We start from the raw sequence: 25,543 nt of genomic DNA on the forward strand, positions 1-25,543 counted from the left end.
TTCATCTGTAGGTAAAGTGATTTTCCTGGTAATAGCAGACAGTCCTTCCAATGAGATGTGTTAACTACATGGCTAGTGAAGTGCTGGGAGTTATCATTCTATGTAATGCTGAACATGGATATTACCATTTTTTCGGGGTCAAATTAAGGCATTCTATAACCAAGGACCAATGGGTCCTCACCATAATTCAAACAGATTACAAGACAGAATTCAAGACTCTGCCTACAGGAGGACACCACTGTTTCTCCTGCACTACTCAAACAGATATAAAAGTTGAATTTTAATGAAGCATTATTTCTCCCCCCATAAGAGAGAAATGGAGTGCTTGTTTTCAAGCATTATGACAGTTAACCTGAGAGGTATGAACACATTTGTTACTCCCAAGTGTTTCAAAATGGTCAAGCTAATGAACATCCTTCTTCTGCTTAGCAAGTGGGAGGAAAGATTGCTTTACTACTGCTTTAAAGACATTTATTTTCATATTGCCATTCTTCCATTTGTGCTTCAACAGAAGAAGTCTGTTGGAGAGCATCTGGGCCAGGGATATCTGGTGGACCATCTGTGTCCCACTTTTCCTGTACTCTGACCAGTTCTGTGGAAATGACATATTTTTAGGGTATCTAGAAATGTTGCCTCTTGATTTGAATTACCAGTAATTGTGAGGGACATTGATTACAGCTGTGATTACAGTGCAATCTTATTTGGCTCTCCCTGATCTCATCCTCCACCTCAGAGTCACACTTAAGAGTTCTTGTTGTGAGACCTTATGTTTGACCATCTGTATCTCACTAGAGATTTTTGAAGTCCACCATTTTGATAGGCTTATTTCACAAGCCTGTAAACAACCATATTGTTGATTAAGCTGATTTACCACAACATTCCCCTTATTAATAGCTTAAGTTTTCAGGAAAATTATATTACAGAAGAATAAACATGTTGTTATAGTTTTATAATTTATAGTATATTTCTTATATCAACGTTTATGTACTTATGAGGCAAAGTCTTCTTGTAGAGGTACCTCATATCATATAGAATTTTCTAGTCTAGGTACATTGTATTTCATAGACATTACATAGTCTAAATGTATATCTGAGGAACGACTTAGGGAGCTGGGGATGTTTAGCCTGGAGAAGAGAAGGTTAAGAGGTGATATGATAGCCCTGTTTAAATACTTGAAGGGATGTCATATTGATGAGGGAGCAAGCTTGTTTTCTGCTGCTCTGGAGACTAGGACCTGGAACAATGGATGCAAGCTACAGGAAAAGAGATTCCACCTCAACATTAGCAGGAACTTCCTGACAGTAAGGGCTGTTAGACAGTGGAACACACTCCCTCAGAGTAGTGGAGTCTCCTTCATTGGAGGTCTTTAAACAGGGGCTGGATGGCCATCTGTTGGGGATGCTTTGATTGAGATTTCCTGCATGGCAGGGGGTTGGACTGAATGGCCCTTGTGATCTCTTCCAATTCTATGATCTTCTTCTAAGGAACATTTTCCATACTTATAAAGCACATGATTCTTGTAGTACATTTCTATTTGTAAGGATTTTCCCATTTAACACAATATATTTGTATTAAATTTGTTCTATGGAGCATCATACGTCTCACATATCATCTGATGAGAAATTTAACTTCTCATACTGAGTATTTACATACTTTTCAGAGTATATTATTATTTCAGTGTTTCCAGTACATTGCATTGATTCAGTATAGTTGTAATCATTGCTTCAGAAAGTATCCCTAACTGTCTCTGTGAATTTGCCTGTTAATCAGCATGGTGAATTAAGTAAATACAGTATCGTAGGTTGCAACTTGGAACACATTGGCAGGGAGACAAAACTTGGTGTTTGCTCAAGGTTATTGGGTCCTCAAAGACAGGCATAGATTGATACCCTCCCTCAACTCAATTGAAGTTTCTGAGTCCATCCATGTTTTTGTTGATTCCTACAGGGGAAAGTAAAACAGCACATTTAGGACCATGGTGTTGGGGTAAAACCTGCCATATGTCCTTGATGTTTGTTGACTTGCTATCCTTTGACAGGACTAATCTTGCTATCATGAAAACAGTTACATGCTTATGGAAGGGAGGCATCATGTTTCTGATATTTCCAATCTAGAAAACACTAGACTCATTGAACATGTGTGTTTGTGGGAGAGGTTGTTTCAGTTTGCTAAGTCACAGGAAGATCATTCAGTTTGCGGCAATGGGGCAGGGCTATGGGAATTGGTGAAGTATATCTCCTGCATCCCATTCTTCTCAGAGGCAATTGCTGCTATAACAAGCAGAGCCAACGGTGGTGTCACTCCTGCTTCTTTGCTTTGAGAAGGCTAAGTGACAGAACATTCTCTCCTGTCCAGGAATAACACTTGATGGACCTTTTACTATTGTAGGAAATAGAACTCTAATATGACAAATGTGATAAAGCAATGTATAGAGCAAATCAAGCCTGAACTCTCACCAGAGGCAAAGATGATTAAACTAAGACTATCATACTCTGGACATACAATGAAAAAAAGTGATTCACTGAAAAAGATTATGTCACTAGGTAAAATGGAAGGCAGAAGGAAAAGAGGGAGACCCACCCTACTGTCAAGGAAGCCATAGGCCTGAACTTGCAAAAACTGAGCAGAGCTGTTGATAACTGGGGATCTCGGAGATCACTCATATATAGGGTCGCCATAAGCCAAAATTGACTTGATGGCAAATAACAAAAAAAGGCTGATTTGGCTCAGTTGGTATGAAATAAAATATTATGGTATTTACTTTTGACTGTCATCATCTATTATTTTCCTTTACCAAAACAGAGGCTCCCATTCTATTGTCCTGTAACAGTTTCTTGGAGGGTTTGTCCACTTTTTCTCTCATTCAGAGCTTTGGTCACTTAACAGTACTAAACAAGAGGAGCTCTGTATTACATGGTTGAGATCACAGAATCAAATCATGGATAAAACAAAGTTTGTCCCAAGTTTCCTACTTTCTTTATTAATGGGAAAAGTGACTTACAATCAAATCTCATATTTATTTTTTAAGATCCCAGTGCAAATCCTGCATGCATGGAAGAGAGAGTGGCCCATGAAGCTTTGCAGTTAGAAAAGCGCCTCAGCCTTCTATCCCATGCAAGTTACCATGGCAGTGGAGGTAAGAATACATACAATTTAAGGACATTCATTGTTGTTTCTTGTAGTTTCTGTCATAATCTATAGTATTTCAATTAAATTATGCTTCTGAATGATAACTATAAGACAAGACAGAGGTGTTCCTGGTCGGTAGGAAGGCAGATCAGGGGATAGGGATCCAGCCGGTGTTAAATGGGGTCACAATCCTCCTGAAGACACAGGTTTGCAGTTTGGGGGTACTCTTGGACTCAGCTTTGAACCTGGAGGCCCAGGTCTCTGCTGTGACCAGAGTGCTTTAACACATTTAAAACTTATGTGCCAGTTGCGCCCGTTGCTTGAGAAGCCAGATCTGGCCACGGTAGTACATGCCTTGGTTACATCACGTTTGGACTACTGTAATGGGCTCTACATGGGGCTGCCTTGAAAAGTGTACAGAAAATTCAACTGGTTCAAAGAGCTGCTGCCAGGCTGTTAACATGGGCAGATTACAGAGACCACACAATGCCCCTGTTGAAACAGTTTCATTGGCTGCCAGTTTGTTTCAAGGCACAATTCAAGGTGCTGGTTATTACCTACAAAGCCCTACATGGCTCAGTTCCACACTATTTGGCAGACCGTTTCTCCTGGTATGAACCAGCCCAGACTCTGAGATCCTCTGGAGAAGCCCTTCTCTCCATCCCAACACCATCAGAAACACGGTTGGTGGGGATGCATGAGAGGGCCTTCTTGGTGGCTGCCCCTAGACTCTGGAACTCCCTGCCCAGGGAGGACAAGCTGGGATATTAAACCATTTTTTTTAAATTTGCTACAATTTTTTTTCTCTACTGTCAGCCCTTCTTATACACGGATTTCGTATACATGGATTCAAGCATCCACGGATTGAAAATGTTCAAAAAAGTATAAATTTCAAATATCAAATCTTGATTTTCCATTTTTTATAAGGGACACCATTTTGCTATGTCATTATATTTAATTGGACTTGATTATCCACAGATTTTGTCGTCCATGGAGGATCTTGGAACCAAACCCCAGTGTATAACAAGGGTCCACTGTATATAGTTTTATCTTTTAAAAATGTTTTATTCTTTTAATAACTATCTGTTTTAATACTGTAATAATTTAATTTCTTTTTAATGTACTTTTGTAAAAAAAAATGTTTTTAATTGTACTGTTTTTAATGCTGTGAAGCCGCTCTGAGTCCCAGTCCTGGGAAAAGAGCGAGACATAAGTAAATATAATAAATAAATAAATAACTATAAGCTATCTTTTGTGAGCTGACTGAATAAAATTTGTAATTTTTATAATTCAGCATTTTATAAATCTGATCTGTTGTTGCCTGTTGATGTCTGTTGGGGATCAATGGTAACACTGTGAGATTCAAATTAGGGCTGTTCGTTACAAGATGCCATCTGCAGTTGCCATCTGTGAAGAGTAGTCCTGGTCTAAATTTGACAAGTGAAAGGCTCACTTTGGCAGACAGTTGACAAGCAAAGCTCTTTGAATAACTGCTGCTGAGAAACAACAAATGTTGCTGTTTTGAGCCAGAAGGAGAGGTAGAGCCAGCTGCAGAAGATGGAGTAATTGCTATGGAATGAGATAGGTTAGGTGGCAGAGGATTTGCCAACAATGTTGAGGTTGAGGAGGAAACAATTATCCAAATCATGGCTACCCATGAACCACTAACATTTCTCCCTATTCCATTTAACTTTCAAAGATTGATTAATCAGTTGCACCAGTTTTACTATAGCTCTCTGATCAATAACTGTGCAGCATGATTCTTTGTATTTCAATAATGCATCTACCTTCTTTCATCCTAGGTGAAGACAGAAGTTTATCAAGTTCATCTTCAGACACAAGTCGTTCTGATGCTAGCATTGGGAGCAGATTGACTATTTGGCCTGATCAGGCTTCAAGTAGTACTTCTCAAGAGAGTCATGGACTGCCTGCAGCAAAATGCAGTCACCTTGGGGAAGAAAAAGTCCATTCAGAAGTTGTCCGCAGTGTCACCAAGCCACCTTCTAAACTGCTTCGCTCTAGACAGCTACAAGAAATAGGTCGCCAAAGTTCTTCTGATAGTGGGATAGCTACTGGGAGTCACTCGTCTTACTCTGGAAGTTTCTCCTCCTATGCTGGGAGCCTGGACATCTGCCATGGTGATGAATTTGGGTCACTATTGAGCCTGCCACTGAATCTTTCCTCAGACCAGAATGTGTGCACTTGCCCACCTAGTGAGCATCAGAGGAACCCTGGCTTGGAGTACCAGGTTCCCAGCTCCCTTAGGCATGCTTATGACACACCCAGGAGTTTGTTACAGATATCTGCTAAAGATGCACAATGTCCCAACTCCTCCCAATCAAAGGACCAGATACATCAAGGAATTAGTGACCTGAATCTTCCGGTACCCCATCTGGAAGCACAAGCTACTCCTGAATACAGTGGAGAAAAGGGCACTCAGGAACCCTTTCTCATAGAAAATACAAAAGACTCATTCCCTGAAGAAAGCATGGATTTCATTTCAAAGTGGCCACATCTAACACAGCAAGGACAGATGTTAGACTCTAGAAGTACTGAGGTGACCCCAGTTGCTGGGGTCTCTAGCAGCACTTGTGAAATATGCTGCTCCCCACCGGGGACAACACGAGCTGTCTTTTCATCTTGCCCAGTTTGTGGTGGGCTAAAGGTAAATAATTGCACTGAGCATGTGTTAACCTTGCTTTTAGCATTTTGTGTATTTTGAGTTATTCTCAGGACACATATACATAACAGTTCATTTTATTTATTGCATTGATATCAAAGGTGATATCAAAGGTGATCTAATGATGTGGTTAGAATCCACAAAATTTTATCCTAAATAAAACCTGTTAATATTTAAGATACCACAAGACTCTTTGTTGTCTTTGAAGGCAGTATAATTTGGGTTCCTACCACTGATTAAACCCAGACTTCTTTTGCCTTAGCAAGCTTATACCATCAAACATGCCCTGTGCATTGCCATTTTAGAGGGCTAAAATATTATTGAAGACGAAAGCTGTAAAGTTCTGGAGGAGCAAACAGTTGTCTCATTCCCAATAAATGAAACCTTGATTCATTCTTTATTGCAAAAAATAAATAAAGCATTGTTCATCATTTGAAGAAGCCTGGTCTAAACAGGAAGTTCCTCCAAGGGGTTTGGATCCAATTCCTATCATGGCCATGCTTGTAATAGAAGTTGTAGTCTAACATATCTGGAAGTGCCATGTTTGAGAAAGGCATTATCGTTATTTTACCACTTTAGATGTACATGTGAAAAGTTTTATCTTTTTAGACATGTTATTCTTTGCATGGTTTTTCAGACTAATACACATATTGTATAAGTACTTAAGTTTGTTGAGAGAAAAACTAGCTAAATGTGGCTGTGAGAATAGGACAAAACATCTCATTTATCCTAGTAAAATGTTTATTGAAAGTGGTGGGAAACAAGGAACATGAAAAGGTTGGATGAGGTAGACCAGTGTTTTACACAAAATTCCTGGAATATGCATGCATCAGCATCTGGTGAATGTGATGATTAATAATACCTAAAGTATGGTAGATGAGGATTCTTAAGGTAAATTATTTGACTCAACAATCCAAATGTGACGTGCTTATTTCTTCCTACTGTCCTGGCAGCTTGCTGATATTCACTCGGCTTGTTTCTAAAGCCTCCAGACAGACTATTGAAAGGGAAGGAGGGTGTGTTATGTTATTGCTGCTGCTCCTATTCCTCCTATTCCTCCTCCTCCTCCTCCTCCTCCTTGTCTTTTATATCATAACTAAACTTCAGAAAATAAAAATTATTTACGAAAAAAGGGGACAGGAAAGAAGGAGGAACCCTGGGATGCCATAGAAATTTTACGTTTTCTTATAACTAGAGAGTGCAGTCAATCCTCTTTCAAAATTAGTGGTGGCCTATGCAAAGCTCTCATATTGTGGGAATCAGCTTATAATTTCTAAAATGTGTGCTGTGCACTGATATAATTGCTCTTTCTTGATGTATTGATTTTGATGTTTCCTTATTTAGTTTGGTAGATAATATTTACATTACAGTTGTTATCCATTACATAATCTTTATTATTTGTGTGGTACCCAGTTTGTTGGGGGCAATTAGCTTACAGTTGTAAATCGCTTAGACACTGTTAGTTCAGTATGAAGCGGTATATAAATGAAGCTGTTTGGTAAGTAGAAATTCAGCTGGTGAAGCCCAACAGTTAACAGGTGTAATGATGGGAAAAGTTTTACTTGTTGAATTTCTTTTCAAACTCACAGGAGCCCTGCCAGGAGAATAGTATGTGAGACAAAAAAAAAAAAAAAAAAAAAAAAAAAAAAAAAAAAAAAAAAAAAAAAAGGGGGGGGGGCTTTCTTCTATATCTTCATATTTTAAAGTGCAAGTTTTAATTACGGGAGACTTAAATGGTTTTGCTGCATCTGTAACAGCAACAGCAGCAGCAGAATCCACATCCCGGTGGCCCAACTGCTGTTGTCATGATCTCAGCATGCCCCAAGTAAAGCTTGGTTTTAGAATAAGTGCTTTGCCACATTTTTGTGCTGGTTGCCATGCTTTTTTCCACTGCAATATTGGAGATGGTGCTGCATCTGAGATATGCTGAGGTCCAGAAAGTGACAGCTGCTAACAGCTATTGCCATCACAGGTGGTACCAAAACAAATTAAATATAAAAATTCATGTGCCAACATTTTTGAAGACAAGCAGCCTCCAAGTAACTGTTTTTACCACCACCATAGAACAAGTGAAAAAGCTTCCAGTCACTTCCCCATGAATAAAAGGAAATAATGTAATAGGTTATTTGGGGGCATCCCAACTGTAGAGATAGGGAAACTTACATTCTTATTTGTCAACTGCTTCCTTAAGCAAACATATATTCTGGAGCATTCAGAACAGAGCAGTGTTTGGGTGTGACTAGGAAAGTCTCTTTTGTTTAGGTCACATTATAAATATTAATAATTTGCACAATATGTATAACCCATTTTTACTACAGTATAATGATGGTTGCCACTGAATAAGGGAAAATGGAAGGCAGAGTGACAGCTAGAATTAAGGCTAGAAATCACCCAGTTAAGTTCCTAGGTCTTATCTGCAACTTATAAATCAGACTATTGTCTATAAATCAGGATATCGCCATATATATTTTTGAAGATTATCAACAGAATTCAAAGACCTATGATCATGACCCAAGCAACATCCTAATGAGTTAATTTTATTAACGGTTTTCTGAATATTGGCAAAATCTGCAAAACGTCTTCATTTTATGATAAGGCTTAAAATATTTACAAATTCACTAAGGTGCCAGAGAGAATGGTAGTTAGTCTGTCCTTTATGTTGATTTCTGTGCCATGTGCTCAGTAAACACATTTCACATATTGTGCTCGCTTGCAACCTGTCTCCCTGTGCTTCCCCAGGGTATTTCATCTCCAGTCTTCTTCCTCTACACAGGCTGTAATCCTGAAAGTTACCAGAAGTGATGGAGCATCACTTCTAATCAGAGAAAATGGTGGCCAAAAATGGCCCACTAATCTCCAGTGCATGCCAACCCTAAATCATGAAGCCAAACATGTCATGTGATCGAAAAAGTAACTAAAACAATTGCAGCTACATCATAGGAGGAATTATGTTTCTCATTTCACATTACAATTGTAATGTAATGTCATTGTGCCCTCCCTATTGTTTCAAAGGAATCAGTTGCAATTTATTTGTAGTAAATTACTTCCAAGCTCTTGAAAAAAAATCTTCTTCCTTAAAACCCTGTGTGGGTTTTCAGTCATCCTGGAATTACAGTAACCATAAAGAATAGGGCTTTAAATTCTAAATTTTTAATTTTGATAGCCTATTTCTTGTGTGGCTTAATTCAGCCTTAGAGCACAATCTTGTGCATGTTGAACCAAAATTCAACACAGCCAGGTAGCATTATTTGAGCATTAGACTTTCAGATTAGTTTATAAATTCTAATTATTTTTAAAGCATTTCCAAAATAAGAGAACTTGTTACAAAAGTTAGTCTTACCAATGCTTACTTCCCTTTAAATGCAGGACTTGATGCTTCTTCCTCCTGCTGACTTCCATGTCAGTCACCCCACCCCCATGGTTTCCCTTTCTGGTTCTGCCATAAAATGCATTCCTTTTTATTTCCATAAAAAGCTTATCATTGCTAACGTATGTCATTCTCTACCGCCTAAATGAAAGCGAATAAGACACAGCAAGTGAATGTGTTTCTTTATGGCTAACGTTCTGATCATAGAATCATAGAATCATAGAGTTGGAAGAGACCACAAGGGCCAGCCAGTCCAACCCCCTACCATGCAGGAAATCTAAATCAAAGTATTCCTGACAGATGACCATCATTATTTAGTTTGAAGACCTCTATGGAAGGAGCCTCTGTTTGAAGACCTCTAAGGAAGGAGACTCCACTACACTCTGAGGGAGTATGTTCCACTGTTGAAGAGCCCTCACTGTCAGGAAGTTCCTCCTAATGGTTTTTTTTTGGGTTTTTCAGGCTATGTGGCCATGTTCTAGAAGATTTTCTTCCTGATGTTTCGCCAGCATCTGTGCCAGCCACAGATGCTAGCGAAATGTCAGGAAGAAAATCTTCTAGAACATGGCCACATAGCCCAAAAAACTCACAAAAAAACATGGATGCCGGCTATGAAAGCCTTCGAGTTCCTCCTAATGTTGAGGTGGAATTTCTTTTCCTGCAGTTTGCATCCATTGTTCCGCATTCTAGTCTCTGGAGCAGCAGAAAACAACCTTACTCCCTCCTCAATATGACATCCCTTCAGATATTTAAACAGGGCTATCATATCACCTCTTAACCTTCTCTTATCCAGGCTAAACATACCCAGCTCCCTAAGGCGTTCCTCATAGGGCATGGTTTCCAGGCCCTTCACCATTTTAGTTGCCCTCTTTTGGACACATTCCAGTTCTCCACATCCTTTTTGAATTGTGGTGCCCAGAACTGGACACAGTATTCCAAGTGAGGCCTGACCAAAGCAGAATAAGAGTGGCACTATTATTTCCCTTGATCTAGACACTATACTTTTATTGATGCAGCCTAAAATCGCATTGGCCTTTTTAGCTGCCGCATCGCACTGTTGACTCACGTTCAACTTGTGGTCTACTTGGATTCCTAGATCCCTTTCACACGTAGTTTCATTTAGCCAGTTGTCGCCCATCCTATATCTGTGCATTTCATTTTTCCGTCCTATGTGCAGTACCTTGCATTTCTCTGTGTTGAATTTCATTTTGTTAGCCTTGGCCTAGCTTTCCAGTCCATTCAGGTCACTTTGAATCTTGATCCTGCCCTCTGGGGTATTAGCTACTCCTCCTAATTTGGTGTCATCTGCAAATTTGATAAGTATGCCCCCAATTTTGTCTTCCTTTATTGATCATTATTGTTCCCCCAATTTACAGAGGAACAGAGGATGATAGACAAGTGGAGGATTGTGACTTACTTAGCTGAATTAGGCTGATGCCACACTACAGAATTAATGCAATTTGACACCATTTTCACTGTCATGGCTCCCTCTTGTGGAATCCTGTGCTCTTACAAAGAAGCTAAATATTTCACAAAACTACAAATTCCAGCATTGAGATGTGGCAGTTAAAGTGGTGTCAAACTGCATTAATTGTGTAGTGTAGATGCAGCCAGAGTCAACTTTTATTGGGGCCAGATTAACCACTTGAATCCACCTAGGGTTTGTCACCACACCACTAAAAATAAGACAAAACTATACTTTCTCCTTTAAAAGAAGGTGCACATATGCAGTGATGCAGATGTTTTGATAGGTGCTTTGTTGCATTTGTTTCCACTGCATTTTGACAATACAGCAACAAACCTGATGACAGAGGCAGTAAAGACAGACATATTTATTTTAGCAGGAGATTTTCCAGCAGGGAAAATCTGCTCTGATAGGCAGGATTAAGTTTGCAGTAGCAGTTAGCAGCCCATGAACTACAGTGAGCCCTTGGTATCTCCTGAGGTTTGGGTCCAGGAGACCCATCCCCATGGATACCAAAATCCATGGATGCTCAACTCTCATGACATATAATGACGTACTAAATTAGTGTCCTTTATTTTAAAAATGGCAAAGCCAAGGTCTGCTTTTTGGATATTTTTTTCTTTGTGAATATTCTCAAAATGTGGTTGGCTGAATCCATGAATGCAGAATCTATGGATTCAGAGGCTGACTGTATTCAGTTGTGCTGAAAACACAGAAAGAATAGCTAGGGAGTAACTAACAAAAATAATGAACTATATCACAACAATGTCCCAAAGGAATGAAACCACAACTCTACCATATATACAATGACCATATATTTATATATAGTATAAGTAACCACATTGCAGTAATGCTACAAAACACAGGATACACAATGCAAAATGCTGTAGAGAACTATATATCCCAAACTGTGTCCACCGTGCTTCCTCTGGCTTAACAACCTCAGTTCCACAAGCAGTAGATAGCAAAATGTTCCAGCAAAATTGTTTCCACAAGTGGTAGGTAGATATCAAATGATAGTAGAATGCACTTTCTCAGATCTTCACAACCAGTGTTCCAGAAATATGAATTCCAAAAGGTCATGGACAATAGTCAACACATTGATGGTTGCTGCAATGCAGCAATACAGGTTGTACAAACTGTAGGTAGTAAAACAGACAGCAATGGTAGTAGAGAGATGACTACTCCAGAATTTTTTGTTGTTTCGATATTTCTTCATCAATAGTAATAAACTGTACGTTCTAGCTAAATATTGACTCCAAAAATCAATATTACAGTTTTTCCCAAAATTTTCCATCAAGTATAAAAGTGACATTATGAAATACCCATTATCCCCAAAATAAATATATTACAGCTACATAATAAATTCTTTCCTCTCTTGGAAATAAGCTATTCCCCCTAGGATATAGTAAGACTCTGTGTGTGCTACCTTTTGCAAGCAGCTTTATCCAACCTGTTAGCGGTGGTTTTCAGATGGAATAAAGACGAGTTGGATACCTTCAGGGAACATTACCTTTTCCAAGTTTCAGAAGTTCCTTGTATGAACTAAATCTCCCATGAGCTCAAATCCTAGACATGGCTGAAACCACTTGTAAAAAACATAAAGTTTTAACAGCCATATTGATATACAGAATTATAATACTGATATCCATGAAGCAGGTTTGCGGCACTCCTGCAGTATGCGGCATATAAACACCATGCTGCCAGAGTGCTGCAGTGCTGCCCGCCATCTGGCTGGGCAGGTGACATGACGCCGGTTTGGGGCAGCATCAGGGCATGCATCATCTAAACACCATGGTCCCCACACCGCCCCCCAAGCCGGCGTATAATGCTCATCTGTTTTGCCCCTAAGTCTTTCCTAGACTGCAACCCTAAGTATGGATGAACCTACTTGTGAAAAAATTAACACTTGTTGAACTTAATGAAAGAACCCAGCTTGTTACGTTAAGATTCAAAATTTTAAATTCACAATTTAAAAATCATCTGGATTGACCTGCCAGACAAAAATGCTGTTTTAAATTTGGACAGCATATTCAACTGTTGAATCTCTTATGATAGGTTGTTCCACAGTCTAGGGGCAATTAAGAAAAAATAATCTAGGAGACAGTTACCAACTAGTTCTGGCTGACTGGAGTAAACATCAGAGGACCTGAGTGTACAGGGCAGATTATACGGGAGGAGGTGAATCCATAGGTGATCCATAGGTAATCTGGACCCAAACCATGTAGGGCTTTAAAGGTAATAACCAACACTTTGTATCTTGCCCAGAAACTAATCAGCAGCCAATGAAGTGATTTATATATTGGTCTGATATGATCATTTTTAGATGCACCAGTGACCACTGTGACTGCCATGTTTTGCATTAATTGAAGTTTCTGAACTTGGTACAGAGCTAACCCAATGTAACCCTATGTCTCTGACTGTTTCAGTGACCAAGGAGGGCATCTCTTCTCTGCGGTCGGTAATGGATTGGATGAGGGGAAATAGACTTAAATTTAATCCAAACAAAACGGAGGTACTCATGATAGGTAACCCCAACCCGGGTATGGAGATATGTTTGCCAGTCCTAGATGGAGTCACACTTCCCCTGAAGGACTGCATCTGCAGCTTGGGGGTGCTCCTGGATTAATCGCTTCATCTGTCCTCTCAGATTGACGTGAAAGCCAGGAGCGCCTGTTATCAGCTTCAGCTGATATGCCAGTTGTGCCCCTACCTGGAACAGCAGAACCTAGAAACGGTTGTACATGCTCTGGTAACCTCTCGTCTTGATTTCTGTAATGCGCTCTACATGGGGCAACCCTTGTGCCACATCTGGAAGCTTCAATTGATAGAAATCATGGAAGCCAGACTGGTCACCGGAAAATCTAGGTTTGACCAAATTACACCTATTCTAAAGTCATTACACTGGCTGTCTACTAGCTTCTGGGCACAGTACAAGGTATTGGTTATTACCTACAAAGCCTTACATGGCCCGGGGCCAGTCTACTTGAAGGAACACCTCCTCCCATATAATCCTTCCCGTACACTCCATTCCTCCAGGGGGGAAATTTACATCCAAAAAAGACCAGATTGGCGGTGACCTCCCAGAGGTCTTTTTCTGCTATGGCTCCTAAAGCTTGGAATGACCTGCCGGAAGAGATTCGCCAATTATCCTCATTGGAGGCTTTTAAAAAAGCGACAAAAACCTTTCTCTTCCGGCAGGCCTTCCCTGAGTGAGAACCGCCCAGAACCGATTCTACCCATCCTTCTTACTATATCTCCTTGTCATTTGCGAATTGTAGAATAACTTTGTAGTGTAGTATTGTTATATATTTTAATCATGTTTTATGTTAATTTTATAGTTTGAGAGGAAGTGTTGGGTCAGGGCTTTGTGGGTTTTATTGTTCTTATATTGTGTATCGTATAAACTCTGTTGTTACCCGCCTTGATCCCCAAACGGAAGGGGTGAGATAAAAATAAATATTTTATTACTTTATTATTACATTGTATTGAAGAAGTCCAGCCTTTAGGATACTAGCATGTGCACTACTATTTTAGGTCTTCCAGCTAAGGGTGCACCTGGCATAACAGTTAAAGCTGATAGTAAGCACTCCTGGCCATCACATCAGTCTGAGCTGTCATTTAGAGCAACCACTCTAGAAATACTCACATGTTGTGAACACTCTCAGTGGAGTGTAACTCTCTCATGATGCCATTGCCACTGTGGCCAATCAAGCAGAGCCAACAAGGGAATCATAATAGTTAGAGTGGGGAGATCTCCCCATCCTGAATGAAGGTGCCTCACAGTGAGTTTAGGGACAAGGCTCCACCATTTATCGCTACTGTTTATTAAGACCAAGTTTCCCACCCATTGTTGCCAGGCCTTCCATTTGGACTTTTGTAATTGCAGACATTTATCCAGACAGGCAGGTTTCTGATTATACATTCTGCTCCTTTCAAAGGTGATGTAGACGAGAAAGACTGTCTTATGAGTCTATTTCAATATCTTATTGCTATTTATACAGGACAAACAGTCTTTCTCCAAATTAAGAGACAAATTTGTGACATTTCTTTTATTCTCCCCAAATAGGCTGCCTCAGAAAGTTTCCTCTCATCCTGATGTTAGGAGATTCCTGAGGGTAAATTGCTTGCTTAAAATACAAACAGTAAACCACCCTACCATACCTGGGATCTTCACAAGGTTCTTAATGCTTTGACTAAACTTGTATTTGTGCTTTTAAGACATGTGTCACTCAGTTTTCTTTCTAGGAAGGCCCTCTTTCTCACTGCAATTTCTTCAGATTGGAGGATGTTGAATCTGGGAGTCCTGTCGGATTGCAAAGAGCTATGCCTTTTTCATTTGTATTCAGTGGTTCTGAAGTTGAACCCATTCTTTCTGCCCAATATTAACACTATTTCCCACAGATCACAGGGAGTCATTCTCCTTTCTTTTTGTCCTCACCTGGCCAGACTGTTGAAAAATATCCTTTTACACTTCAGATGTCAGCAGAGATCTGAAAATTTATCTTAAGTATACTTGTTCTTTCAGAGCTTCAGGCCAACTGTTCATTTCTTTTCAATCTTGAACATTGAGCAAGAGAGTTTCTTCACCCACCTTAACACCAGGGATTAAATCCTGCATTATTGCATGTTACTCAACTGAGCACTAAAGTTAGAATCGTCCAAACCATTGTATTCCCCATCTCTATGTACAACTGTGAGAGCTGGACACTAAAGAAAGCGGATAAGAAGAAAATCAATTCATTTGAGATGTGACAGGAAGTTTCTGGGGAGGAGGTCACTTATCATATACAAGAGGTAGACATTTGGTGGAATGTGACACACAGAAGTAGGAAAACCAGGGATCGTTCTGTGAGACTGTAGCTACAGAATTGATTTGAAGCTCTCTCTCTTATCAGGGATGATGAGGAAGAGCAGCAGGGGCAATCCTCAGGGAAAGTGCAGGGGACCCTGGGAGAACTACCACTGGGAATAGTTTCTGCTAAACCTTGGAGGAGGTATGTGATGTTGGTGGGGGATTCCTTGCTGAGGTGTACTGAATCAGTGGTTTGTATTCCTGACAAGATGTCACCGGCCTGGGGCAAAAATCTATGATGTGACAATGAGGCTGACACGACTTGTTAAGCCTACTGGCCATTACCCCTTCCTTTTGGTCCATGTGGGAACCAATGATACTGCAAGGCACAGCCTTCAGAATATCAGAAGGCATTATGAGGCTCTGGGTAGGAAGCTGAAAGAGATGGATGCACAGGTTGTCATCTCATTTCTTCTCCCTGTTGAAGGGCATGGTCCAGAAAGGGAGTGGAAAATAACAGATGTAAATAACTGGCTCTGCAGATGGTCCCGCCAAGAACGATTTGGATTCTTGGATCACAGCCTGAGGTTTCAGGAAGGGACACTTCTGGCAAAAGATGGGTTGCACCTCACACCAGCTGGCAGAAATGCTTTTGCCAGTAGACTGAGGGCTTTAAACTGAGTTATGTGGGGGAGGGAGACATTATTTTGGAAGGCAGGAGTTCATAATTATATCATACTCAGAACTCTCCACAAAAGCATTTTACTCTCACATAAAATCATTTAATCCACCCACAATCACTTCCTACACATACAGTTAAAAGGAAGCACAGCGAACACTGTCCTGCTCTTTTCCTATACTATTAACCTAAGCAACTACAAGCTAACTTCTCAGCCTGGTGGTTGGCAATTTAAACAGCATACCTCCAAGGTGACCCGAAGCAGCTTTATTTTGGCCTGTCTGTATGGGGCCTGAGATAGCTGACTTGCACATTAAGATGAGACCTTTTAAGTGCTTTATCTTGGCCACAAAATGTTTGACTGGCTTCCAGAATTTGGCACAAAGGTGGTCCTTGTCTGGTTTTAGATAGTTAAAATACATAATTTTGAATATAAACATAAAGAATATTCAAATTTAGCATGGTTAAATTCTTCTGGCTTAACTATCCAAGCACTGCTACCCTTGGAACAAGCTGCACTTGTTATCATCACACTAGAGGAATCCCACTCAGAAAGGGGATTTAGAGTAGATTTAAAGTAGAAAAAACCCGCAAATGCGGGAGGTTTTTCACACGACGTTTCTGCAAACCAGAAATAACATGAAAATAAAGTGAATGTAAAGGGGACAGAAATGACAACTTTTTACTTTCAGGAAGTTCTGAAAGTAAAATGGTGTTATTTTTGTCCCCTTTACGTATGCTTTATTTTCACATTATTTCTGGTTTGCGGAAACGTCGTGTGAAAAACCTCCCGCAATTGTGGGGTTTTTTCTACTTTAAATCTACTTTGAATCCCATTTCTGAGCTAGTGTGATAAGGTCCTATGTAAGCATCAATGTCCACCTTTGGAGGTCATAGACCTGATGCTAGGCTAAGTGCCAGATGTTTTGTCCTAAACCAAGTCTTGGAATCATGTAGGTCTCTGGTTATTGTTGGACTGCAATGACCAGCATTTCCTGCCATGGACTATGCAAGTTACAGTGCTGGGACTTGCAGTCCAACAACATCTAGAGTGTCACATGATTTCCACTCCTGTACTTAAGTTCTGGAAAGCATAGAGGTGGTGCAGTGGTTAAATGCTGGTAATGCAGCCACAAGGTTGTGGGTTCAATCCCAGGGCTCCAAGGTTGACTTACATCCTTTTGTAGGTCAGTAAAATGTGTACCCAGCTTGTTGGGGACAATTAACTTACAGATTGTAAACCACTTAGAGAGTGCTGAGTTCACCATTAAGTGGTACAGAAATGTAAATGCTAGAAATGTACATGCTATAGAGGGATATCCATTGTTCTTATATTACTGCACATTACTATTTACACTGTAGCAATTGGATAGTGCCTGAGGTTTTCTCTAGAATCATCCCACTAATTTTACTTAACTATGCCCTCCGTGTCTCCCCACCTTTAACATGGGTAGAATTACAAAGCTCCTGTACCAGGCTAGCTGGAGCCCTGAAAGTGATCATCACTCATCTCCTGATATGTTTTCATTTTCATTTTCAGTTGCCAGAATGTTGATGAAATTTAGGAGTCTTGGGATGAAGGAGGTATATGCTAGAGGAACTAGACTCAGGCACATTGTGACTGCTGCCACACTGCAAAATTAACGCAATTTGATACTAACTGTTATGGCTCCATCTTATGGAATCCTGGGATTTGTTGTTGTGACACCACAGTGCTGAGAGAGAAGGCTAAATGGACTCACAAAACTACAGATCCCAGAATTCCATAGCACTGAGCCATGACAGTTAAAGCAATGTAAAACTGAATTAATTCTGCAGTCTGAGTGACTCTGTCATTTAAGTCTGACTGAGGTCAGTTGAGATATAGCCCCTTAGTGTGCTAGTTTTGTATTTGGAGGTTGAGGAATGGAAAGCAGCAGATGGAGAGAAGAAACTATCCTTCTCCAGCTCCTAACAGCTCTAGTGAATATCCTGAATGAGGAGCTGGCACTAGGGAGATGTATGTAGTGAGATTATAATCTTCACTAGAGAGGAGGAGGAGGCAATTTCCAAGCAATTTCCCTGCTTGTTTTTTGTGGCTCCTGCCACCATTCTGCCATCTTATTTGTACATCTGGGTGGCACAAAAATAATGACAATTTTCTTCTTAAATGTTTTCAAGGCCAATTGCAGGGCAGGAGGTTAAAGTCAGGGCATCCATTTTCAGCAGAAAACTGAAGTTTATTTTGATGCCACCATGCTGCCAAAATTTGCCACTGCAGCAGCAAAATTGGTAGTAACAAGGTGCAGCAATGGGGTGGAGGGGTTGAGTGGGGGGACATTTTATTCCCCCCTCTCCACAACTCTGGAAAGTGCAGAAGAGGTTTTCAAGAAGGAAATAACAAAAGACTGCTTCTAATTCATTCTCCAGCACTTTCGGTCTCTGCTAGACAGATATAAAAAGGTTATATCTTGGGCCGGAAGCCCTCCTAATGATATATAGCATTGTAGGAGGCTGAGAAAGAGCAAAAAGGCAGATGTGCCTTTTCAGATCCTGAAATTTCTCACTAGCTGTCAAGGTCTGAAAAGGTCTTACTGCAAGTCTCCCTATTCTGTGTTTACTGTTGCCCTGAATTCCTTTTAGGATCTGAGGATACTCTGTAATTTTTTGTTGCAAGATTCACCTGAGAGTCTTTGTTATTAACTATTCATTCATTATTTTCCTTGGCTGTGTTAATTCTTTGAATTCATAACTCATTTGCAACTTATGTGTCAAAGATGTTATTGTAAATATTGATAAGAGGGAGATGTCTCTTAATATGTGACTAACTTTTCAGTCCTATGTATGGCTACTCAGACGTACGCCCCTTGGCAGCCAAAAATTATGATTCATTCCTAGGGATGCCATAACCCGGTGGCCGCCGGGAAAAGCACGCTTTTGGGGGTCCCTCCCGGTCACGGTCCGGTTTGGCCCCCAGCAATGCATTGGTCCCGGCCCCAGGCGCAGGCCTCTGAAGCAGGAGCTCGTCCCCTGCTTTGTTGCCAGCCGGCCATTGGCCAGCTGCCCAAAGGGGACGGGCTCCTCTGCGCGCGCCTCCCAGGCGTCAGCAGGGGCCAGGGGCAGCGATCGCGGCCGGCCCTCGTGCAACTTCCTGGCCTTTAAGGAGGCCTGGGACTCCTAAAAGGCCAGGGAAGAGGGAGGAGGCCGGTGGCAATCGCAGCCGGCTCTCCCTCTCTTTCCTGGCTTCTAAGGAGGCTGGAGCCTCCTTAAAGGCCAGGGAAGAAGAAGGAAGCCGGTGGCGATCGCCGCTGGCTCTCCCTCTCTTTCCTGGCCTTGGTCTCCTCAGAGGCCAGGAAGGAGGGACACTTTTTTTATGTAGGACACTTTTTTTATTAAATGGAGAATGCCCCGTGCCCCTTCCTGGCCTTTAAGGAGGTCTCGGTCTCCTTGGAGGCCAGGAAGGGACGTGGGGTGTCCTCCATTTAAAAAAAAAAAAGGGGGGGGGGAAGTGTCCTACATTTGAAAACGTTGTCCTACATTTGTCCCGGTCTGGCGGTCCTGAGGTATGGCAACCCTATTCATTCCCTACTTACAAAATTCTTTTAGGAAATCCAAGCCTGACTTTTTCTAAAGTTTGAAAGTCGCCATTCCCTTGCTTGAGACCATATTCAGGAAAAGATTTATTCTACGCTTTCACCTCTGGCAATGTTCTCAGTTCCATTTCCGTTCCAAACTCTAACTCAGGTTTATAGCTACTGCCCAGGGAGAAGAAATGCAATGGGCCTTGATATCTGCTAGGCTGTGGTTCCAGTCCCCCCCACCCCCCGGGTGGATAACAAAACCTGTGGATGCTCAAGTCCCATTAAATACAATGGCATAGTAAAATGGTGTCCCGTATAAAAGGGAAAAAATCAAGGTTTGCTGTTTGGAATTTATACATTTTTTCAATATTTTCAAACCATGGGTGCTTGAAACAGTGGATAAAAAATCCATGGATGTGGAGGACTGACTGTAGATGCTTTGCTAGAGCTTCTTCCAATCTCCTTGAAAACATGGTAGAATGTACCATGTAGTTTAGACAGGGGGGCTAATGCCAATCTTGATTATATATTATGGCACTACACTCTTATAGTGCTGCTATTCCACTTTTACTGCTCTGGCTGCCTCCTGTAGCATTCTGGGGTTTGTAGTTCAGTGAGGCCTAAGAACTCTGGCTGAGAATGCTAAATGCCCCTCTCCCTAAACTGCAAATCCCAGAATGCCATAGGAGGTAGCCAGAACAGTAAAAGTGGAATAGAGGCACTATAAGAGTGTAGTGCAGTAATCTCCTGTGCAAAATAATTTAGTACAATTTCTAGCTCAATACAGTGGGCTCTTAGTATCCACTGAGGTTTGGTTCCAGTACCCTCAATTGATACCAAAATCAATGGATGTTCAAGTCCCATCTTATACAATGGTGTAGCAAAATGACGTTCCTTATATAAAACAGCAAAATCAAGGTTTGCTTTTTTGATATTTGTGTGCGTGTGAACATTTTTGAAGTGATGTTGGTTGAATCCATGACTGCAGAATCTCTGAGTACAGAGGGCCAACTGTATATTAATTCTCATTTCACCAGTTTATAACTTCACAATCCATTTTTATTCTCACAACCCTACATAATTTAGTAGCCTTACATCAAGAGATTCTCGACAAACTTGATAGAAATACGTACATGTTTTGCATTTCCTTTTGAAATTATTTAAATTACTGTGCTGGAAGGGAGGGTGTGTCAAAAGATCTTATAGTTATTTTTACATTAATTGAATACAGTCCTGCTTTGATCTACTGATGTTATGCTTTAATCACTTTTGTAATATTTTGTGTATTATTTGGCCATTTTCATCATGACAATCACATTGTCAGCTGCTTCAGTTGGATTGTTATTGTTGCTGTTATTGTTTTAGAATTTATTCATGTGATGTGTTTTAACCATTTCATAAACATGCAGATACAAGTAGGCAAAATGCATAATGAACTGCTTGCTAATCTTGAGTTTCTTCCACCCATCAATCCTGAAACGGTTCTAAGGTGTCTGGCACACTCTCTAAGCCAGGGTTCCATTCCCTTACCCAATTGAGGAAAGGCTGGGGGAACAAACCAAATTGTTATTCTGCCAAGGCATTATACAGTGCTCCTTAAGACTGTGGCTGAGTTTGATTCCTTTCCCTTTTCCTACTGGGGAAGGCACAGTAGAAGAAGTGCTGGCTCAGGACTGAGCCATTGACAGAAAGAGTGCCCCCTTCAGGAGTCAACCAATTTCTTTTGTCCCCTTCTTGCTGTATTGCTTGAGATGAGAGGCAGACAAATCTGGTGCATAGCTTGGCCAAGTTCTTGGAGGAATAGCTCTAATCAAGACCCGCACTGTTTTGACTGACACAGTGAGTGGCAGGTGAAGCCAACTCAAAGGGGCTTAGAAGTTGCCAATTTCTGGCCAAATGTAAATGGCATGTAGCTCCATGCCTCTTTTAAAATAGAATCAAGTTAAATGGGCAAGGTGAGGGCAGGTGTCTTGAGGTGTGTAAATTGGCTTGGAGAGGAGCCAGATCCCTAACATCAGCCAGCCTGCCAGAGAGGTCTAGAGAAAATCTGTCCCTTAGAATCCATTGCTTGTTTATAATAACAGATAAAAAAAACCATATTCCAGCCTTGTAAGCAATGTCCACTATAAGCATTCGATAATGATTGAGGCATGATATGAACGTGTCATTTGTACTTGTTTGAGTGGATACATGCCAGGTTTATGAGATCTATGGATCAGTACAAATGTAAGTAAGTAAGATCACAGTGAATTAGTTATGTAATAGTAATTATCTTTTAATCTGGAAGGTCCATTTCAGTGCAAGTGTTTCAGTTATGATATGTAATTCTGAATTTGTAAATACTAACAGGAATATATCTAGGGCCCTATCACACTATACACTGTTATAGCGCTATATTCCACTTTTAATACCATGACAACATCCCACGTAATTCTGGATTTTGTAGTATAGTGAGGCCCAAGAGCTTTCTGATTGAGAATTCTAAATACCCCTCCTTAAATCAAATCCCAGGATTCTGTGTGAAGTTGCCATGACACTTAAGGGGGAATATAGCACTATAACAGTATAGTATGAAAAGCCCACTAGTTTGTCATCTTCATTTTTCCACATACTGTCTTGCAAACTGGACTATGGTTCATGGGAATAAGATATATTTGTAATGCAGACTCTAATTAGATTTTTCAGTGTTATAAGTTTATAAGAAGTGCAGTCATTGTAACATTATGTTTGTCTGTTTCTCTGCTGCTTTTTAAAGGAAACACCAATTTTATCTCCTGGGGTATTACCAGCTAACTCAGGTAAGATCAAACGATTTTTTTTTTCTTGGCTGTTAGAACTTCCTAATTTTTGTAGTCAATAAAAATACATTGCAAATTAAAGTTCAATCCAACAGATTGTAATATTTGGCCAGGTTCTTTAAAAAATACCAAAAAACTTCAGCTTACAAAGTTATTGCATTTAGGGGCCTAAATACCATAAAGCAGCCTTTCTCAAATAGTGGGGCGGGCCCCCCGGGGGGGGGGGGCGCGAGGCTCTGTTATGCAGAGGTGTACTTATAACAATTTTATAGACAAATGATACTATTTACAGTCACGCGGGGGGCGCGAAATGTTTTCTTCTTCCTAGGGGGGGCATGACAGAAAATAATTGAGAAGCACTGCCATAAAGGCATCAGATCATGTCTAGATGCTAGGCAGGCTCAGCCTGCTTAATGCTTGGATGGGAGATTGCCAATGAATACCAGGTGCTATAGGCTACATCTCAGAGGAAGAAACTGGCAAACCACCTCTGAGTATTATCTGCCTATGAAATTCATGAATTTGCCATAAGTCGGCAGGCAACCTGAAGGCACATCCATATGTACATACACAAATTTACTCATTTTTCAAGCTGCTCATTTTAAGTGGATGGATTAGTAGTGATAGGAAAATGGAATGGCACAGAGAGAGAGAGTACATAACTCAGGGGCTGTACACACAGCCCCTAAGGGATCCCGCAATACCACCCCTTTCCTAGCCGGATCTGGGCTGTGATAGCCACAGCACCACAGCTATACGGTGCTCCTTCAGGGCTGCGTCATATTAATGTTTTTGTTAAAAAAAATAATGTGTTTGGCTTTTAGTTAGTTATGTCCTCCATTTTTCTTAGATGTCCTACATTCTGGGCTAAATTTTGCTCTACATTTTGGTTGAAATTTTGTTCTACATTTTGGTGGTAGAGAATTATGGCAACCCTACGCCTGAGTGACTTTTCAGACTGGCAGCTTTCTACAGTACTTTACAGCATCTGTTGACTATCTTTTTGATGTCACTTCCTGTTTAAATGCCTAATCATTATGGCTCACAGTAACCCTTTAATTCCTGGTTACTATTAAAACCCACATTGTACATTTTCCTTGTGATTCTATATCCCAACAGAAGAAACGCCAAGGATCTGCCCACCATATAGTTGGCCTATCGGCTCCCCGACTACTTCAGGGTGGAGTCAGAGATTGCGCCATGCTGTCACCATGCTACCACTCCACCTTGATGCCGGCCCTTTTGGCCAATTGTTACAGCCCCTCAGAGAACCAAATATAAATTACTGGAGTCATTATTCTGAGGAAGCGTCAAATACTGCAACTACACATTCCACATTACCCATCAGTTATTTTATACGTTCACTTTGAAAACTACTTAAAACAAAAGTAACATTTATTCCCTTAGAAATGTTACTCTTAAACTCTTAAAAGATGTTCACAATTTTTTAATTGAGATTAATTTCCTTCATTTAGCTCTGCTTTTTAAATCATTAGGGAAGAAGCTGAAATAATTAAACCATAATTATAACTGACCAAATTATCCTTCAAAATTGGAATATGTATGTGAAAATATGTTTATATTCTAGGACCTAAAGGATGCTATGAATTGATGATGCCACCTTCAGAATCTGGCTCTCTTCCTGATCCTGAAGAAGTTGGTGAGTGAACATACTTGCTAAAGAGCATATAGTGAAGTGGTAATTTCACTGAAGCAAGTAGGTGATGAAACAAGTAGATGGATAGACTTGTTTCTAAAGGGGAGAAATGCTCTGTGTGAGAAGTTTGTTTCAGGCAAGGGGATGGAAGTTGCCCAAGTGTGAAATTAAAAAGTCATTTACATTTAAGGGCGCCATAGCAGTTTTCAAAGCATACCGTCTTCCAAGGAAATGTCTTTTTCCTCCGATTATCCCATTGGTAACTGGACCTTTTGTCTTCAGCTCATTAGTAATTTCTATGCATTTCTAGGTTTTCATTCATAGGTTGTTCCACTGTTTATTACTAGCTTTGGGAAGAATTCCCTCAGATAACCCTGTATTTTTAATGGATAATTTAGACATGTTGTCTAATGCATTTAATTTGCAGAATTTCAGAAATGCAAATAGCATCAAGGAGGTGGATAATGATCGACATTTTGGAAGGTATGGAGAGGGATTTAATCCTCCCCTCCCCTTTTAGTTCTGAGTAAAATTCATCCTTTGCATCCATTATTTGCATTTCCTCAAATTATACATTTGGTGCAAATGGAGAAAAAGATTAAAACTTTTACCATGTCCAGTCTAACTGGAGGGTCCCTGATATAATTTAATACACTTGAGAATTTAGTGGCTCCATGAACCTCTTGAATACCCAGACTGACATGTTCTTTTCTGTTCAAATGAATGAGACAGCCCTTTCAGACATGAGAACCCCATGAGAATATGGATTTAAATTTCTCATCTTGTTTTAACCTGAAGAAAAAGTTTCATATCTCAGTTTTATTTCTTCATGTTTTCAAAGGCTTTTTAAAAGCCAGTTCCTCTTTTTCTTTTTTGGCAGGAGCAGTAGGTTATCCAGCAGATCTGTCCATTTCTGATCGACTGCGCAGTGAGATGACTAACTATGTTAATATTCCTACTAGCCCTACATCAAAGAAACAGCTTCATTACATGGAACTGGAACTCCAAGAACCTGGTACAAACATAAGAGGTAGGAATGTTTCAGATTGACTCAAACAGGCTGCTATTGTTTTTTGCACAACTTTTGCATCATTATGCATCATGGGTTAAAAAAAGTGAAGTATAGGCAATTACACAGAAGCAGGATCTGAGCCCAAAGTGTGCAGTTCTGGAGGTTATTCTTTTCTATGTTCAGTATTCTGTGAGGCACAAGAGCAATTTGAATCCAGGAATTCTCCTTTTCCAGTTGTTTGTCAGGTTTGTAAATAATAAAGCAAGATGTAGATGGTGGTAATAATAATAATAATAATAATAATAATAATAATAATAATAATTTGTATTCTGCTTTTTCACAAAGGAATCAAAGTGGATTCCAACAGTATAAATAAAACATCAAACAATTAACATTACAAT

At 40.3% G+C, this 25,543-nt stretch overlaps 1 protein-coding gene across 4 annotated transcripts in view; it reads left to right on the plus strand.

Moving 5' to 3' along the window:
- LOC149280662 (protein Dok-7-like) overlaps window positions 1–25,543 on the plus strand; it is a 54,451-nt gene that overhangs the window by 22,825 nt on the left and 6,083 nt on the right. For all 4 annotated transcript variants that reach the window (XM_089500233.1, XM_089500236.1, XM_089500234.1 and 1 more), the window contains 5 exons: window positions 3,029–3,136; window positions 4,932–5,794; window positions 22,431–22,473; window positions 24,062–24,133; window positions 25,011–25,160. In XM_089500233.1, coding sequence (XP_089356359.1) covers window positions 3,029–3,136; window positions 4,932–5,794; window positions 22,431–22,473; window positions 24,062–24,133; window positions 25,011–25,160 — 1,236 coding nt within the window. The remainder of the gene's footprint in view (window positions 1–3,028; window positions 3,137–4,931; window positions 5,795–22,430; window positions 22,474–24,061; window positions 24,134–25,010; window positions 25,161–25,543) is intronic.

Source organism: Sceloporus occidentalis, unplaced genomic scaffold (assembly GCF_023333645.1).
Source record: "Sceloporus occidentalis isolate IW3139 unplaced genomic scaffold, rSceOcc1.0.p SCAF_150, whole genome shotgun sequence".
In the NCBI taxonomy this organism is placed as follows: Eukaryota; Metazoa; Chordata; class Lepidosauria; order Squamata; family Phrynosomatidae; genus Sceloporus; species Sceloporus occidentalis.